Source organism: Trypanosoma rangeli (genome assembly GCF_003719475.1).
Source record: "Trypanosoma rangeli strain AM80 chromosome Unknown Tra_15.4_contig_00010, whole genome shotgun sequence".
Taxonomy (NCBI): domain Eukaryota; phylum Euglenozoa; class Kinetoplastea; order Trypanosomatida; family Trypanosomatidae; genus Trypanosoma; species Trypanosoma rangeli.
Window position 1 is genome coordinate 48160 of NW_021705754.1, and position 17104 is coordinate 65263.

A 17104-nucleotide genomic window follows, 5' to 3' on the forward strand; every position below is an offset into this window, starting at 1 on the left:
AAAAAAAGAAGCACGCCCACATTGAAACTCAAAATCACTACCCGCAGGGATGGGATATCCTTACAACATCCTTTCATTCTCCTCCATTGCTCCAACTCTCGTTCTTTCGTTCCTTACACAGTTACTGTCGTGAAACAAAATGGGGAGAAGTGACTGCGCTCATTCCCACAGCCCCACTTGCCTTTTTTGGTTTTGTTTTCTTTGTTCCCATCCTGACTCATCTTTTTTTTTTCCTCTCTCTTTTCTACTTCGCCTCGTCACTCTGGTCCCTTCCGGGATTGCTTTGTTGGAGGCGCTGCGGGTAACGCCGCCGAACACGCTCACGGGAACAACTTCTGAAGCTCGTTCCGCACAGCAGTAAGATCCACATCAGGACACTCATCAGCAACCTCCTCCATCATCAGCGGCACCTCCTTCTCGACCACGGCGGCGGAGAAGGCGCCTGTTCCCAAGAAATCCAGAGTGCCCTGCACCGCGCCGAGCGCCGTTGTCCCCGAGGGAAGATGTGGGACGATGCCACGCAAGGCCTCAATTAGAGGTCCGTACCGCGCCACCTGCGCATCCTCCCGTTGGTGAATGCGATGCAGACGCGCGACATTGTCGGCGTCGTCCTCCCGCCTACGTTTTTTCTGCATCCGCTCCAACATCACCTCGTACGTGTCATCATCGGCATCACCGTCCCCCTCTTCTTCTTCGTAGCTTCCGCCCAGAGCACCTCTCCCGTAGCTATTGGCAGCCACGTCTCCTCCACCTTCGAGGGTTGTAGCGCGCTCAAAACGACCGCGACTATGGGGTTGCTGACGAATCGCAGAACGTAGAGCAGCTTCCCGTTGTTGCTCTTGCTGTTGTTCCAGCAATTCCTCTGCACTGATAGTCTTCAGCCGTTGTAGTAGCTCGTTTTCCATTTCCATTTGCTCCGTCAACGTCATGGGACGTCCCTCTCTCTTACGTTGTTCAATAAGTTTCTGCCGACGGTTGTATTCCTTCATAACATACTCTTCAATGGTAGTGCGTGCTGTTGTCATCTTCCAATTGATGTTAGGTAACGCCGGTGCGCTGTAGGCAAGGCTGTGTCGCTTGGAAACAGAGCGGAATCGTGCATTCTCAGCAATCACAGCCTCTTCAATTGAGGATGCAGAAGCACCCTCCACCACAAGGTGCTTTTCTGGATTGAGTGCCGATACCATTGCGGGAACCCCAACAGTGCCCTTATGCACAACAACAGGGCCCGCAAGCATCGTAACGGCGCTTTCCTTTGAGTGTTGCAAGGTAAACAAATCACTACCCACGTGTAAGGTCACACTACCGTCACTCCAGCGCACGACGCGAGCGTTGCTCATGAACGTGTTCGTTCCCTTGTGATGTGCCCATCGTACAACGTTCTGCGTTGTGAACAGCATGCGGTCCGTGCTGTTGAGCGGTTTGCATTGTGAGGGAAGAAATGGTTGCGGTTCCATGTGAAGTGTTTGGCGATTGGGAGCAATTTTGGGCATGTCTGCGAGCCAAAGTTCTTCATGTGGGCCGAGATCCGGCACGGCCGGAAGCGATGACCGCAGACATCCAAAGGGCTCAACGCACTGATCTTCTAAAGCAGCTGCACCTGCCTCCCCAAAGCACTTTTCCACCGCAGCAAACCGAGCTTCCGCCTTATTGTCGGCCACTTCCTTGGCCAGTGTGACTTGCTTTTCATCCTCAAAGTCGACATCCTCCTCGCGAACGTGGTCGCCGAAAAGGCTCAAAAGCACCTTACGTGTGTCGAGCAACGCAGGGTCTACCGGCCGATGATCCCCCACCTCGAACAAGTCACCAAAGAGGTCTTCAATGGTCAAGTGCTCATCATTGCCAGTCTCGTCCAGTGGAGGGGGCTGCGATACTCCTTCCCCTTCACGAGGAGAGGAGGACGTCTCTGCATCCACGGCTGCTGTTGGTAGTGGATGAATAGAACACGGGATCGAAGCGGGAGAAGCGACCACCACCGATGGTGACAATGGTGGTTTGTCCAGCTGCGGTGGGGCCGTGAGCTGGTCAATGTTTAACGGCAGATCCATCTTGGCTACCACAGACCTGAGGATGTCTCTCTCCCTCGCACATAAACAGGCACACAGTGGGAGAGAACAAATGAAGCAGTAGACCAACGAAAAAAAAAAAAAAAAGAAACAGAAAAGTAAGGAGAGAGCCCGATAAGAGAGCAAGATAGGTAGGAATCGGCCATGTGTAGGAACAGAAATCCACGCTTCAGTAGAGGTAATCACCGCACACACAGTCAGACACAGCGGAAAAAGGGAGTGAGATAAGAAGAGCAAGAGGAGCAAAAAAAAAATAAAAAAATCCCCCACCCCCTGCACACTCGCCAAGGCGTGCTGTCAACCGAGTCTCATTTAAATTAATCCTGGAGATTTTCGTTGCGGGCCTGAGCCCGCTGCTTTACTCGTCGTTTTTTTGTGTTCCACTTCTTCCCCAGCTGAGCCGCAACAGCCTGGCCGCGCTCCTTCAGCTTCTCCTTCCGCTTTACCTGCTTGCGACTCGCCTGCTTCTTTGCCTTCCGTTGCGGGGTCTCCAAAACGAGATCTCCAACCACCCGCACAAGTTTTTTGTTTATTGCCGCCTCCGCCTCCGACTCCTCGCCTTGTGTGGTGAGGCGGTGTATCTCAAGATCCGTCTCACGCTCCAGCCGTTCCTGGTTGAGCTTCTCACCCTCCTCAATCTCCTTTTGGGCTCGCTCTGCCTTTCGCTTCAGCACAGTGTTGCGATGGGCCCGCTTCTTGGCCATCTGCTTGAGTTTGCGCACTAGCTTCGTCATGACTACTACCACTGCAAAAGGAGCAGCCCCACGTCTTACCCACGCCCTCCTGAGTGGGAGCCGACACAAGTGTGTGGTTCACTCGCATGAAAATAAAACGAAAAAAGAAAGAAAATGTGCCAGATATTAGGATAGAGCGACGAAAGGCATAGGTGGAACAATGCTTTAGCTGTGAACACACACACACACACAAATAAGGAAAAAAAAAAGAACTTAACCCTTCGCCCTAAAGTAAAAAAAAAAAAAACAAGCGGTGATGTCGACACCAAACCGTCGTCACTGTCCAACACAGCTGCCACAACATCTCAAAAACACCAGCACACGCCACAATAACTTCCAAGTGTTGTCTAGCAGTCATCACAAGGGATCCATTACATCAGCCTGCTTTCGTTTCAGCCAGGTGTTAAACAAGTAGGCCGACGGGTTTACATGGGGGGCTTGTTGCCGTATTGTATCAGTGGTGGCATCACCACCGCAATCACTCGCATTCACAAACCCTGCTGCCTGAGGCATCCGCGGAAAGCGCAGAAAATCTTCAGCTGACACAAAGGTCATTGGTTGCGATTTGCGGGAAAAACCGTCTGCGGGGCTTTTAGACGTCGCTGACCTGAAGTCCGATGTCTCTAATTGGGTACGATGAGTGTGCATAAGATCTTCCTTTTGCAATTGTAAAACGTAGGCAATAAACTGCCGCAGATCCTGCGCATCATCGTCTGAAACCATTAAAGACTGCATAAACGCAGAAAGGAAACTCTCTGTAAAGTCAGGAATAGCCGTACAGGCTGCTTTGAACGTACGTAGCAGGTCATCATGCAACTGAATAAAACGCTCATGCTTTAGGTGCTGACAGGCTAAATCATCCAGTGAGTAGCATGCAACATTCCGCCGATCAATATCCCCCCATCCTTCCGATGTGCTCGCCCCGGCGAGCTTGCGGTACTTTCGTAGGATACTTAGTGTCATACGTTGAGTCTCCACTGTAGCAGGTAGAATGACGGAATCAAAAACTGGTTTGATAGGTGCTGTACTTCGCAAATTTGCCTGCGCATTGCAAGCGGAGGGCACTTGACCAAGCCCCTGCCGTCTTGAGGGAGTTGGCATGTAACGGTATTCGTCAGACGATGACATGCGTGCAAGATGCTCTGGCAAGCACCAAGTGTAGTGTGAGGCGCGAGACTTCTCTGGCAAAGGTGTATGGGCGGCAAAAAATTCCCTCTTAATCGCCGCTATAGCTTCCATGAATCGATTCTTCGAGTGCAGGGAGGATGCGTATTGTGGCAGAAGAATGGCGTCATCAACCATTTTTTCATTTGAAGCAGGGTTCGACATGTTGGCCGCACTTACCGCGGAAAGAATGGCTGATATTTGCTTTTGTCGTTTTTGCGCGTCTGCCACTTCGTTTGCCACAATGAGCGGGTGCAATAATAACTGGCGAACCGTTGATCGGACTTGTGGGTCCTTCCGAAGGCAACATGCTATGAAATCACGCAGACGCTCTGAAGAGATTTTCTCGTGCAGGAAACCCCTTCGAGAAGTCTCTACCGTTGGCTGAGCAGAACACGCTGAGGCGCTAAAATCTTTGATGTGCTCCGACAAGGCTGTCTTTCGAATGGTCGGCAACGCCATTTCAAGCGCGGAGACGCCAAGAGACCACACATCTGAAGGAAAACTATGTGACGTGACGTGGCCAGAGCGACAGTCCATCATCCCACTGTCAAGAACCTCAGGCGCAATCCAGCCAATGGTGCCAATAATCGTGAAGCGCCCGGTTTGTTGGCTCATATCGGCACAGGTGCCAAAGTCACACAACTTCACAGAGTTGGTTTTACTATCCATAAGCATATTCAATGGTTTAATATCACGATGGACCAAACGGCATCCCTCATGAATGTAAAGAAGTGCCTGCAGGACGTCGCACAGTATGGCGGCAATCTCAACCTCCGACATCCCCTTTGAAAGTTGACCCTCCGCGGTCATCTTAAGCACCTTCGCAACAGAAGCCCCTTCGACAAGCTCCTCTACTAAACATAAGGAAGGAACCTTGGAAAAGCTTAGAGTCACAGTTTCTTCTTCATCCCTTTGAGTTTTCGTCAAGTCTAGTGACGGTGTGACAGACGTTACACCAGGGTTTGTAAATGCTGTAAAATATGCGACGATGTTGGGGTGCTGCAGATTGGTGAGGTAGGATACCTCCTTCAGCACAACTGTGATGTCATCTGCCACCTCCGTGAAGACTGTCTCCTTGACCGCGACAGCCTGAGCATTGTCGCTATGCTGGATCTCCTCCTTGTCTCCGCACGTCCTCGGCGTCCGAAAGGCCTTAAAGACGGTACCGTAGGCGCCCATGCCAATGATGGAAAACGGCTGTATGAGGTGACCTGTGCCGTCGTCCATCTGCGCAGGGGCAGTCAACAAACAGGAGCCGCAAAGAAAACAACCACAAGGGAACGACCCCTCACTTCCCCAACCACAAACTACGTCCCACTGTCTTGCACTATAGTCAATGTTTGGCCACCTAAAACGCAAATCTCAAGAAAAAGAAAATATTGTTTAGAGCTCAACACCTAAATTCACCTCCGGGAGGTTGTAGTGGAGTCACGTAGATGCATCTATGTGACATGAGTGTGTGAGTGTGTGTGAATGAGAGAGGAAGGAAAAACGCCAAAACACATGAAGGCACTTTTTCATTTTAGCAGTTGCTTTGAACGGAAGAGAGCTTCCAGCCCCTCCGCAAACTCCGGGTTGGTGATCGTGCACCCAGGCTCGTGGCGGTAGTTTAGATTCCGCGTTACAGTCTTCTGGAAAACATCACGGAACATCTCAATAAATATACCCTGCACCAGTGCCGTGTTCACATTCCTATCCGTAAGTAGTGCGACCCGGTATCCAGTCATTGTTTCGCCATAATGAAGCTTATAGAGTGGGGTTTGCACTGCCCTCAGTCCACCCGTACCAGTGGAGGAGAGTTGTGACGACAAGTGCTGCAGTGTGTAGATGAAGCCAGCGACGAGGCGTGCCTCACCCTCCTGCACTGCACTTGTCCGATTCCACTGCATGTAGAAGATATTGTCACCGTAGCGGTTAAAGATGTAAATGGAGTACAATGACATTTCTATTCTTCTCGTCAGTCAAGAAACAGGGGCAACGACGGGAGTGGCATGCGTAAACCACCTTGAGTGGTGACAAACAGTGTTAATGGTGGTGCACTGAAGATTGTGTCTCTGTGCATGGCGTCCAAAACAAAAAAAAAACATCAACCACACGCAAACTAACCCCTATGCTACTACGGTTGTTCGGTCTCAAGCATTGTGGCATTATCAACTCACCAGCCCCTACCGGTTGTAGTTCTCCGGCCTCACATAGCTCGTACTCACCTCCTGTTCCTCACGAAGAGCGTCACGATCAAGCGGCATGCGATACTCATCAATGATGTTTGGCACCGACGGCGGCAGCCCTGCTGCCCCCTTCTGGTGACGCCAATACAGTCGAGCCCACGGCATCACCTGCCGCCGCCTTTCGTTCGCCGCCATCTCCCGCACGCGTTGCGTCTCCGCCTCCATCCAGTGTTCGTAGTCGCTCATTTTTCGACGCTGCAGCCGCTTCCATCGCATAAACTCATTCTTTAACCGGGCCTTCTCCACTTGTTCCTCCTCATCAAGATTCAAGTCCGTTTCGCGTAGATCTAGACGATCCGCACCAATATCAACCGTTGCCTTCAATGTCTGCAGCTCCAAGGTAGCGGTATGACTGTCAGGCGTCTCGCTCGTGGGGAGATAATCCCAGTTTCCATGCGGCCGCAGGGCATGAATAACAACAGAAAGCGCTACCAACAAATCAGTCTGTGTTACCTCATCCAGCAGCAACCGAGTCACAGGGCTGGCAAGCCGTTTTGACCACCGTCGCAGCGAATTACGTTTATGATTCGGACCGGCAATGAGGAGCTGACCCTTCGCCTCTTCATTTGTAAAGCAACGATGACAGTAATCAGAAAGCCCTTCCCTTGCAACGGTACCTACATGAGCAGTGGGGCTACGCGACACCACACTTGTTGACTCTTTGACATTACTTTTGTTCTCCACATCATCATCGACCGGGGTAAAGCAAACAGTGGACATGTTGTTTCTCTTTAGAATGTGGTTCAACATACCGTACACGTCATCGCCGTCTTCGTCTTTCAGAATATATATCGGCACTCCCTTCTGAAAGTGGGCACCGCGAGCTGCCCGAAGCACGCGATGGTCATAAAGGTCAGCACAGTGGTTGGTCGTAATAATCGCATCGTAATGAAAGCCAGCGGCGGTCCGCAGCAAGGTTCCCAGCAAACCGGGTTCGTCAACATTGTCAAGCACAAGAATGCGGTCAAATCGTTGCTTGTTGGCTATAAGATTCTCCTTTGCCGGGGGTGAAGGAATGTCAAAGTCACCAATGTAGCCGTCATTTCCAGGGGCACAGACCTCTGCCACGCGTCGATCAACGCGCACAATCTCCGTCTTTACCCCCTTCGTTTTCGTCCATGAAGGTACCTCCTGTGTGCCGCGGATAAGAAGATGCCGCGGCGTGTATCCGTCCTCAAACAGTTCCCGCAACATGTCCTTGCCACCTAAAATCATCATTTGCTTTGAGGACCGGTACTTGGGGTTCTGACGAAGCTTAACAAAATGTTGAATTAAGTCGTGCCGTTCATCGTCAATGACAGTGCCCTCCCAGACAAGGTTCTGCTGCAGCTGCCTCAGAAGCGCACGTTGTGCCCGTTTCTGCAGCACTTCCGCAGGAAGAGCCGCTGGAGAGGAAGACTTGGCGTGTACAGTGTCGGGAATTACGATGTTGCGTGCAGCAGGATCTTTGGGTGCCAGTGGATGGCTGTGTGCTTGCCGTGACCGTCGCGCCGTTTCACGATGCTCGCCAAAGAAAGACTGCCAACGGTATTGTATGCGAGTCGTCGTCGTCGTAACAGCTGCCAGTGTCAGCAGCGACGGATTGGCTGCTACGCCACCACAGCAGTCACGCACATGCCGCATCCCCAGCCGACTACTACCCACCATCTCTCTGTCTTCGAGGCTGCGACAACTCATCACACAAATGACAATGCGACAATAATAATAAAAACAAACAAACAAACAGAGGCACAAAGTAACGACCGCAGCAAAGTACCGTATGTGTGGAGAGGAAAAGTGCGCAAGCGAGCTAGAAACAACCACCACATGCCGTGGACAACACCGTTCTCTATGCGCTGAGAGCCATTACCCTTTCTTTCCACCATCCCTCATATTTCTTTTTATCGGCGGCATTTTGAGAGAAACCACACCCCAGAAGAGTGCAAAGAAAATGCGCAAGCCAAGTAGAAAGTAACTACAGTAACAAAACAAAAAACAAAGATAAAAAAAAAGATTCAACAGGTAACTATAACCATTTCATCTAACTCCATCTTGAAAACCTCTCATGAGCGCAGGAGGCCTTGCCTTCACACACATGTGAGAGTACATCAAGTACTATTGCAATGAAGAGGGAATAGATGAGTCGCCGAGACCCACACAACAAATTCCCACGTCCCCCATCTGTCATCGTACGCTTCTCTCCATGTTTACTTTTGTTCTTCCTGTGCGCGTGTGGCAACGACACAGGAATCGCATGTTTCTCTTTTATTCCCACCATACCTCCCATCTTCTTCTTCTCGTTCGGACCTGTACGCGTGGACAATACGTGGATAAATCAGGCAGAGGTACGAACCTCACTTTTTTAAAATTTCCCTTAGTTTTATTTTTTGCAATGGCTTGTTAGCCAAAGGGTCCGGATAATTCTTTTGTGTACATGTCAGGATCTAACAAGGAGGGCAGCATCAGTGTTGCACCCAGCGTTGAGAACGGCACCACCACCACCAGGGCCTGAGGTTCAGTGAGAACCCAGAAGGAGTCCAGCTGATCTCCAAGGTAGGAGAGAAGAAAGGGAAACATCGCGTCTGCAGTGGCAGGGTCAAGACACACAGCCGTTTGCTGTTCCGAGGCGGACCGGAGCTCAATCCGTAGACAGCCGCCCGCAGGCTGGACGGGATCCGCACCACCGGTGTTTTCCCTCGGAGCAACAGGCGGGTGCATCGCCGCATACACCGCGGGCCCAACGACATCCACGTCGGGATATGAGGAGCGCACATTTTTGTCGTCATCGTACTGCCCCTGAAAGGACGCCATGTACATTGTGCCTTGCGCTATAATACACGTGAGGGCGGCAGCCACATTGGCACCAAGACGTGTCACAACGCGTTGCGCAAGACAGAGCGAAGAGGCAAGCGCCGCCGTCACGGAAAGAAATGAGGACTCAAACACACTACCGCCCCGCCCCACAGAGAGCAATAGGCCATGATGATCTTCCAAGGAGTAGCGATGCACCTCATGAATTACAGCTAGGGCTGACTCCGTACCTGCAGTGATGGGTTCGTCAAACTCCTCACCAGAGAGAGCGAAGGAATGCAGGACATAGATACCAGAGGTGCGGCTGCCAGGGGGCCTTGGAATAAAGAAATCAAAGAGCGGGGATCGTAGGCCCCGTGAGGAATTATGCAGCACCATGGGGACACTCGTTACAAGGGGAGTCTGTGGGGCCAATAGCTCAAGACGCTCATCGAATGTAACAAAGATGTCCAAATATCCCCCATATGGTGTGCCATTAAACACGCGGCAGAGAAGTTTACCATGCTTGGCACGTATTAGAGGACGCCCCCTTTCACTTCGTTCCACATTCACACCTTCGTCAGCCAGTAACTTATCAATTGTAAGGTTGATTACGTGATAGGGTGAATTTCCACCAATAAAGTCGGCAGCAGCTTCAACCTGAAGCTCCACAATAAGGCCCACTCCTGGTGCTATAATCAGGTACCCACCCTCCGGAAGGCACATCCGAAAAGCAAAGACAGCACCCGGTGGACAAAAGTATGTCTCGAGTCTTCGCCGGTTCGCCTCGTCACTGTAAAAGAGCCGATGGTACTTTCGACGCAGGAGTTCGGGTGGGAAACGTTCTTGAAAGAAAACCCCTACATTTGTCAAATCCGTTACCTCCGTGTGGTCCGTACATATTGGGCAGCGGATACTGTTTGTCTGGTGATACGTGGCGCGGAAGCAGATCTCACGAACGGCGTCCACACGTAACATGTCACACCCGCATGATCGACATGGAACAACAAAAAACATAGAAACCAATCCGTACTCCTTCGCCAGCAGCAACTGCTCAATAACCATAGCAAGTTTCATCCCGAGATGGTGCGCCAAAGAAAGTGGATTCCACAACGAAATGCTGTCGTAGTACTCACGCATCTCATTCGCCGCCTTCATGACGTCATCACTCAACAGCGTGGTCTGCCCCGGCGCGGTGAGCCCCGAGAGCGTCGAGTCATAGAACTCCTCACGTGCCAGTGGAAATTCCGGCTCTCTCGACGGTGCTATGTATTCGTTGAGCGCCAACCAGAATGGCTTGTCGCTACGCTCAGGCGGAAGACACTGCCAGCTGTTCACAGTCCCCCTTTCTGCCACCAGCGACTTACTCCTGGCCCTTGGCATTACTCATCCCTGTTTTTCACCCGCTCTTATTCTCCCCTTCCTCCTCTCTCTCCCTCCCCCCGCAGTGAGACAAGCAACAGAAAACCAAGCAGCATGCTCCAACACAAAAGTGCTGTTTGTGACCCAGCAACAACACATCATGACACAAACGAAGACACACACAACAACAAAGCAAGAAGAACACGTTGTGAGTAGGCGTCATCCTCAATTCTTTCTTTATCCCTCTCCTCAACTCCTTCGCCGGCTGTCATGGCGTGACACCCACCAGTAGAGGTAGGGTGAAGGAGAAAATGTGGAAAAAAATGAGCCAATCTAACGTTTGTACATATTCACTTTCCTCCTCAACCCCGCTGTTGGTATTCTGACTATTATGTGTCTTCTGCTACGTAAGGTTTCCCCCCTCCTCTTCTGTTTTTTTTTCTTTCTTTCTCTGCTACCTCTCACAACGCGCATACCACACATGCAAGAAACACACACACACAACAAAAAAAAGGGAGGGTACAAGGGAAGTAATAGCCAAACAACCATAACAACAACAAGGAGCCCAGCCTGAAGGGGTACCGCCTCCATTTAGTACTGGTACAGCCCAAACACAGTCACAACGGCAAAGAGGTGTTGGTTAACGTACACCTCCTCAAAGTAGTCGTCTGTGTCGGAGTCCCAAAACATTTTGCACCCCGCACGCACCCCTTGTCCGCGCTGCTCCCCAATCATGCAGTGCACCATGATTTTGTATCGTTCGAGGTCCATACCACGAATCCGATCCCGCACAGTATCGGCGATCTCTTTGCTAATACTCTGAATTTCGTCCGCCTTGTACTCCTCATTCTCAAGCCGCAGCTCAATGATGGAACGAACCACCGGCCGGATATCGTTGGGGCGAAATTTATGCTTGTGCTCCGGGCGCAGCGAGAAGGTCGTGGGGTCAACAGTGTCTGTCTGCATGATGGCAGCACTCTTTTCTTATTACTACACACATGCTCCACCGTTACCCCAACAGACAAGCAAAAAAAAAAATAATAATAATAATAACAATATGCCAACATATACGGCATCAAAACAAAAACAGGTAAAAACACCTTACCCGAAAAGACAGACTGAAAGGGAGTAAAAACAAAAATAGGACACGCTTAAATGCATTTTTTTATATCAAACTTTGATCACATTTGCGCATCCCAGCACCCTTTACCTCACGTAAGAGGTGAGTTCCACACCGCATTACAAAATTGTACACGGCGGCTTCGGCGAAGAGAGGATGTATTGAAACAGTTTCCCCTCACCAACGCTGTCTGTTGGTGCGCTGGCGCAATCGCTAAAAAAGGCAAGGAGCAACATAAACACATTGCCCACGCTCCATTTTTCTCTCTGTAGTTTTTCGTAGACAGGCCCAAACTGACAGCAGAGATTGTCGTCATTAAAGGTGAAATAGATGAGCGGTCGCCGAGCCTCAGATGCTGCACACCATTGAATCATCACCTTCAGTTGGCGATCCCCATGAAATGCGCCACATCCCCAGTTGCCAGTAGCAACAGGACCCGAGTAAACGGAGGACAGGGTACTATCGGATGCTCCTTTAAACGCTACAAACGCCTTTCTTATTTCGCGTGTCGCCGACGACGCTGTGTACTGTTTTCCCACACAATTGTGGAAATTCACCGCATCCATGGCAACTATACAGGAGTTTCGCATCAGTACGGCACCACCATCATTCTTATCATGCAGTGGAGTTGATACAAACTCCACAGATTTTTCATGTAAAGTACTGACACCAACAGTTGAGACTACAACGTGTGGTGATTGCCCGCGGGTGAAGCGAAAACCACTAGCGTACCCCTCCGAAAGACTGTAACGCCCGGCCCCACTCATGAACAGCACCTCATTCTCCAAAAGTGGCTCACTAAAGAGACGTGAGAGAAGCAGCTCCGGACACGTCACAAATTGTATCTCCTCCTGAACACAACCAGTTTGCAGAACGCCTCCGCCTAACACCTTGTTGGCAAAATCAACCTGAAGGTTCCCGTAGCGGTCCTCAATGCATCCCTTCACATTCATGCAAACGCTCTGCATCGGGTTGGAACTCCTGCTAAAGTCCGGAAAAGACGCAAAACAGACCCGATAAAACTCCAAACACGTCTTCACTGGGGCGGTGTGATGGGAACAGTATGTAAAGTACTGGAGCAGACACCGTATTTTGGCAAAATGACTCTCAAGGCGACCAGTAGGCGCAAGGCAGAACAAATCCGCAAAATTAAACGGTGCAAGCTTAGTTGACGACGCACTTCTAGAGTGAGAACTAAAGCAACGACTAGGGAAAAGTGAAAAAAAGCCACACGTCAACAAGGTAGCCGCTTCCTCATGGGCCACCATTAAACGTTGGCTCTTTCCCTGCGAAAGGGCCTTTAAATCATGCGGGAGGCTCACAGGGGCCTTCACGCATGAGGCGCTTCATCCACGGCAACGTGACATCGAAAAAGGCGGCACGTTCCGAGGAGTCCATGATGTGGTCAATTACATAACAAAGAGCTCCAAAGTGAAACGTAGAGGAGACGCGTTCAAAGGAGTCATGAAGATAAAGTCTCTGCAACAAAATCTGAAGATCCATCGTGTTTTGAGAGGCATCTCTTGCCAAAATGGCCATAATAACGCCCCAGGCGCTGCAGAGTTGACCGGCATCCCCAAGACATCGATTTTCCTTAGACCAGGGCAGGGTGACGCAGCAACACTCGCGACTCACCCCATCAAGCGCCACAGGCGCTGTGGTGCCGTTGTGCCCAAAAAAGTAGTCTAGGGTCCGCTGCTGCAGTCGTGTGGAGGCGGTGATCTTTGCCTGCCTTGTCTTCATAAAGATCACCAGTCGCTTCAATAAGTTTTTTTTTTTGTATGTGTATGTTTCGTTTTGCCAACACGTTGACAAAAATGAAAATAAAAACAAAACAAAAGATCTCAAAAGGATCGCTGCCCCACCTTCAATGCTCCCCAGAGCACTACCGCAAAGGTGGGAACACACACACACACACAAACAAAAATAGGTGCGTGGAACAACAATGCCCCAAATGCAACGTGGATGCGCAGGCAGGGACAAGCAAGCAAACAAACACACACACGCCTACACAAGAGTCATGCTAATCCCCCATAGTTCTTCACATCTAAAACATGCAAAAGCACCTCCACCCTCTGGAAGAGGCGGTAGCAGCAGTGCTTCTAACAAACCGCGCTACCAGGAAGTGCACCAAACATTTGAAACACAACGGGATGCCCATCATCATTCACTCTCTTCACCAACAGAGTCACCTCGCGATGACCCAAGACACAGTGAGTTGAATAAAAACGTGTGTATGTGTGTGTGTATGGGCCCCCAAATAAGTTGTCAAGACTATCATTTACATATTCGTCCACAAGTGCGAGCTCCACATGCTTGCTGCAACACATGCCAACTCTTTTGTTGTCAGCTCCGCCTTCTTGTTAAACCCACACGAGGCAGTAAGATAGCGAATGAGAAGCTTTCCTTCAACTTTCTCTTCCCACGTGGCCTTGAGCGCGGACCCAAACTCTTCGTAGTTCATCTCCACCACGGCGCTGGAAGTCGCTTTGTAGCTAAGCAACCCGTTAAAGTAGAGCAGTAGTGGATCCTCAAAGTGCAACATGGCTGTTACCAGGTAACTGCGCAGCGAAGCCCAGGTGATAGGGGCTGAACGCGTTGCCATTTGATACTCCGTGAGTATGTCGCTGGCGTCTATGCTGGTGACGCCAGATGCCCTCTTGTAAATGTGTTCCAGCAACGTGATAACATCTTCCTTCAAAACGGGTTCCTCCGGATTTGAAGACGGCCAATTCACACTTATCTGGTATAGTACATAAGTGATGTAATGAATGCGGCTGGGTGACTCAAAGCCCCGAATGCAGCTGAGATACAAATCGACCAACGGATGCAAGGCCTTTGTGGCGTCAAGAAAGCATAGAATCTCATAGAGAGATTTTGCTACAAGTTCTGGGTAGCAGTAGCGAGATTCTAATTCCCGAATGACAGATTCCTGAAAATCTGTCAACGTGTACGTGTCCTTGAATAATCGTTCTGCCATATTCAACGCCATCTGACTGTTTGTCGCTCGTGTGCGTGCTTGCTTAAGGCAACGCATGTAGCGTTCCTCACAGCGGTCAAAGTGACGCTCACAGGAGTTCAAAAGTATATGATCAATATAAGACATGTCAATAAGCCGCGGTGTTAAGGGGCGGTAACCCCCATAAAGGTTCTGGTAGAGTAACCATTCCGGGGATCGATTGGGAGAAAGAGGATTCAACCGCTCAAACACTGCTGTTGCTGGTGTTGAGGAGGAAGCCACAGTGACTCCCGCGGCTGCCGCCTTTAAAATGCTCGGACGACCAAGTTCAGTGAATAATTGGAAACCAGTGTTCAACGCAGAAGATTCCGGTTCCATTGCCTCACGCACGTACGCCTTTCTTCCCCATTCATCGATAGCTTCAGGATTTGGTACAATTGCCGCCGCCGCCTCGGAATCCTCATCCACTGCTTCTACACGCAGTGGATTGCGGTACTTCACATGCATGAAATTGGTGCCCTGTGGAACGGGCAGTGGATCGACAGGATCCACGTGCTTGACAGAGCAAAGGAAAGACTGCGTCAGTGGTCCTGGACCTGTAAATATATCGATACCACACTGAAACTTATTGCTACTAACATCTAACAGTGGTTTTGAAATAAAGTCATGCATGAGACGCTCTTGATCTGTCTGGTTTCCCTCAGATTTACTGTTCTTTAGAACACGTTTCAAGAGGTTGGTGGTATTTACCGCTGTGCCAAAAATGTTGTCAACCCATTCTTCTTGCTTTTTTCTGACAATCGACAGCGATTCAGCAGCTGCATCCCGTATCCCCACGCTCAATGGCACGGCAAGCCTCACTACTTCTTTTTGTCCTTTTTCCACCGTTACTTCGGCCGCGTCTGCCTCTGCTCCGCTCTTCTCTTTCTTCTTTGCTTCATGTGTCACTATTTCCTTTTGTGGTTCCAGCTGCCGCGCACTAGAGCCTACATTCTGCGAGACGGACGCCTGAGACCCGATTTCCTGTGCTTCTGGCCGCAACAGAGGCAAACCTGAGTCTTCCACGGCGATTCCAATCTCGTTTTGCTGAAGGTCATTGCTACTGGGTGACCCCGCCACCGGCGAAAATTCCCCCGTCACCTCTGTCTCGGACTCCATAAATCCCAGACTCCGTCTTTTACGCACTGCGGTTCTCGCCACAAGTGCCTCGTAAAGACGTTCGTCACCCAAAAGTGTGATGTAGCTGTCTGTCTCGTCGCGTTCCTCTCCAATAAGCGAATGGGCGCGTGGCACCAGACGAAGGTAGCGTTCCTCACACAGATGCATTTCTTCCAACAATACAGAGACTGTATTTAACATTCGTTGTTGATGCTCCGGCAGAGCAGCTTCCTCGCTCAGCAGCGACTCTCTGTCGTAGTTATCAAGCTCCTCGTTGACGCGACTTTCCAGCTGACTCAGCATCACCAACACCGACACCCGCTCATCTCCCTCGTCAAACAGCCGCGTCATGATACTCATCTTCTTATCCTTGAAGTTCTTGTAGCTATCCTTGGCGATAGTAGACTCTCGATCACTAAGGTACTTTCGTAGACGACAGAGACGTAGTTGCATGTCTTTGTTCTCTTGCAACAGCCTCTGTTTTTCATCTTCAAATTTGTCATGCAAATAAATATTTTTTTCCTTCTCCATAGCAAGTTCCTCCTGCGACTTGCGGTAGCTCTCTGCCAGGCATCTATTTTCACGCCCTAACAGGTTTACCTCATTTTCGTAGTAGGCGCTCACCTCCGTCAGTCGCTCAATCTGCGCCTTCATCTCAGCCAATTTATCCCGCGTGTTGCCAAGACTCACCTCCATGCGAAGTGCCGCATTTTCCCGGAGCAGCGCTTCCACCTGATCAAAGTAAGTCCTCCCAAGCTCCTCCAGCTCGTCATCCACACCGTCAGCGCCCTGTTGCGGGGTGAAGTTGTTTAGACTCTGCTTTATCAGCGTGGCGCGGCAGAACTCGATGCGGAACATTTTCAGCATATCCGCCAACTCCGGAGACTGCTCCGCGACGACACGGGACACCGCATCGTACAGCTGAAACGTCTTCATTAGGCGCGAGTCCGAGGGGGGTTTATCCGTGCTGTTTGTCACGAGCTCCTTCAGGGCAACCTCGTACTCCAGCAAGGCACTTCGCCACTGTTCTTGCAAGTTGTTGCGAGCTGCCATCGCCCGACTTTCCGAGGCCAATAGTGCCAGCGGATTTTTGGGGCAATCGGAGGACTTTGATGTACGCTGCTTCTGCGTAGATGCTGGGATGACTGGGAGCACGTTCGGCGTCTTGTCTTGAATCTCCCTCTGGTCTTGACTCACGCGCCATCTCACCCCACTACCAAGGGATGCAAGAGGGGCCCTGACGCTGCCCTCGCCTCTTGTGGCAAACTGGTTGCCACGGCCCACCATGGCGGCACCTAAACACACAGACACAAACACACACTAGCCCTTTCTTTCTCTCTCCCTGTGCAGAGAGGTTGAGGACAACCAGGCAGAGCGTAGAAGAACAGCGGCTAGCTCACCAGAAAGGTGGAAGCAGCGGTAGAAGCGTTCCAAAAAAAGAAAAAACAACAACGACACCAGAATAAATGACACATTGAATGGAATAACATGCATCGAAGTATGGGGTAAAGTGTAGGGTGGGGGTGGGGAAAAGCAAACGA

The 17104-nt window shown here is 50.6% G+C and overlaps 10 protein-coding genes across 10 annotated transcripts, besides 9 other annotated features; all 10 read right to left on the reverse strand.

Annotated features, from left to right (window-relative positions):
* Positions 1-320: 320 nt before the first annotated feature.
* On the reverse strand, positions 321-2048 carry TraAM80_00574 (uncharacterized protein; the record flags this gene model as incomplete). Its single annotated transcript, XM_029377647.1, has 1 exon — positions 321-2048. One exon carries the CDS (start codon positions 2046-2048, stop codon positions 321-323), a length of 1728 nt encoding a protein of 575 aa, XP_029242514.1.
* An 89-nt stretch (positions 2049-2137) lies between these two features.
* Positions 2138-2164: a microsatellite.
* A 219-nt stretch (positions 2165-2383) lies between these two features.
* TraAM80_00575 (uncharacterized protein) lies at positions 2384-2800 on the reverse strand (the record flags this gene model as incomplete). The annotated part of the gene is made up of 1 exon (XM_029377648.1): positions 2384-2800. The coding sequence occupies one exon, from the start codon at positions 2798-2800 to the stop codon at positions 2384-2386; it is 417 nt and encodes a 138-aa protein (XP_029242515.1).
* Positions 2801-2975: 175 nt separating this feature from the next.
* Positions 2976-2992: a microsatellite.
* A 165-nt stretch (positions 2993-3157) lies between these two features.
* On the reverse strand, positions 3158-5194 carry TraAM80_00576 (putative protein kinase-like protein; the record flags this gene model as incomplete). Its single annotated transcript, XM_029377649.1, has 1 exon — positions 3158-5194. The coding sequence occupies one exon, from the start codon at positions 5192-5194 to the stop codon at positions 3158-3160; it is 2037 nt and encodes a 678-aa protein (XP_029242516.1).
* A 290-nt stretch (positions 5195-5484) lies between these two features.
* On the reverse strand, positions 5485-5910 carry TraAM80_00577 (trafficking protein particle complex subunit 1; the record flags this gene model as incomplete). The annotated part of the gene is made up of 1 exon (XM_029377650.1): positions 5485-5910. One exon carries the CDS (start codon positions 5908-5910, stop codon positions 5485-5487), a length of 426 nt encoding a protein of 141 aa, XP_029242517.1.
* Positions 5911-6132: 222 nt separating this feature from the next.
* Positions 6133-7842, reverse strand: TraAM80_00578 (tRNA/rRNA methyltransferase YsgA; the record flags this gene model as incomplete). Its single annotated transcript, XM_029377651.1, has 1 exon — positions 6133-7842. One exon carries the CDS (start codon positions 7840-7842, stop codon positions 6133-6135), a length of 1710 nt encoding a protein of 569 aa, XP_029242518.1.
* A 314-nt stretch (positions 7843-8156) lies between these two features.
* Positions 8157-8186: a sequence feature (A-rich).
* Positions 8187-8574: 388 nt separating this feature from the next.
* Positions 8575-10347, reverse strand: TraAM80_00579 (uncharacterized protein; the record flags this gene model as incomplete). The annotated part of the gene is made up of 1 exon (XM_029377652.1): positions 8575-10347. The coding sequence occupies one exon, from the start codon at positions 10345-10347 to the stop codon at positions 8575-8577; it is 1773 nt and encodes a 590-aa protein (XP_029242519.1).
* A 124-nt stretch (positions 10348-10471) lies between these two features.
* Positions 10472-10530: a microsatellite.
* A 223-nt stretch (positions 10531-10753) lies between these two features.
* Positions 10754-10777: a microsatellite.
* Positions 10778-10788: 11 nt separating this feature from the next.
* Positions 10789-10832: a microsatellite.
* Positions 10833-10917: 85 nt separating this feature from the next.
* Positions 10918-11292, reverse strand: TraAM80_00580 (putative dynein light chain; the record flags this gene model as incomplete). Its single annotated transcript, XM_029377653.1, has 1 exon — positions 10918-11292. The coding sequence occupies one exon, from the start codon at positions 11290-11292 to the stop codon at positions 10918-10920; it is 375 nt and encodes a 124-aa protein (XP_029242520.1).
* Positions 11293-11353: 61 nt separating this feature from the next.
* Positions 11354-11384: a microsatellite.
* Positions 11385-11565: 181 nt separating this feature from the next.
* Positions 11566-12714, reverse strand: TraAM80_00581 (putative poly(ADP-ribose) glycohydrolase; the record flags this gene model as incomplete). The annotated part of the gene is made up of 1 exon (XM_029377654.1): positions 11566-12714. One exon carries the CDS (start codon positions 12712-12714, stop codon positions 11566-11568), a length of 1149 nt encoding a protein of 382 aa, XP_029242521.1.
* Positions 12715-12751: 37 nt separating this feature from the next.
* TraAM80_00582 (putative poly(ADP-ribose) glycohydrolase) lies at positions 12752-13189 on the reverse strand (the record flags this gene model as incomplete). The annotated part of the gene is made up of 1 exon (XM_029377655.1): positions 12752-13189. One exon carries the CDS (start codon positions 13187-13189, stop codon positions 12752-12754), a length of 438 nt encoding a protein of 145 aa, XP_029242522.1.
* Positions 13190-13348: 159 nt separating this feature from the next.
* Positions 13349-13369: a microsatellite.
* A 358-nt stretch (positions 13370-13727) lies between these two features.
* On the reverse strand, positions 13728-16850 carry TraAM80_00583 (uncharacterized protein; the record flags this gene model as incomplete). Its single annotated transcript, XM_029377656.1, has 1 exon — positions 13728-16850. The coding sequence occupies one exon, from the start codon at positions 16848-16850 to the stop codon at positions 13728-13730; it is 3123 nt and encodes a 1040-aa protein (XP_029242523.1).
* A 12-nt stretch (positions 16851-16862) lies between these two features.
* Positions 16863-16884: a microsatellite.
* The last annotated feature ends 220 nt before the right edge of the window (positions 16885-17104 follow it).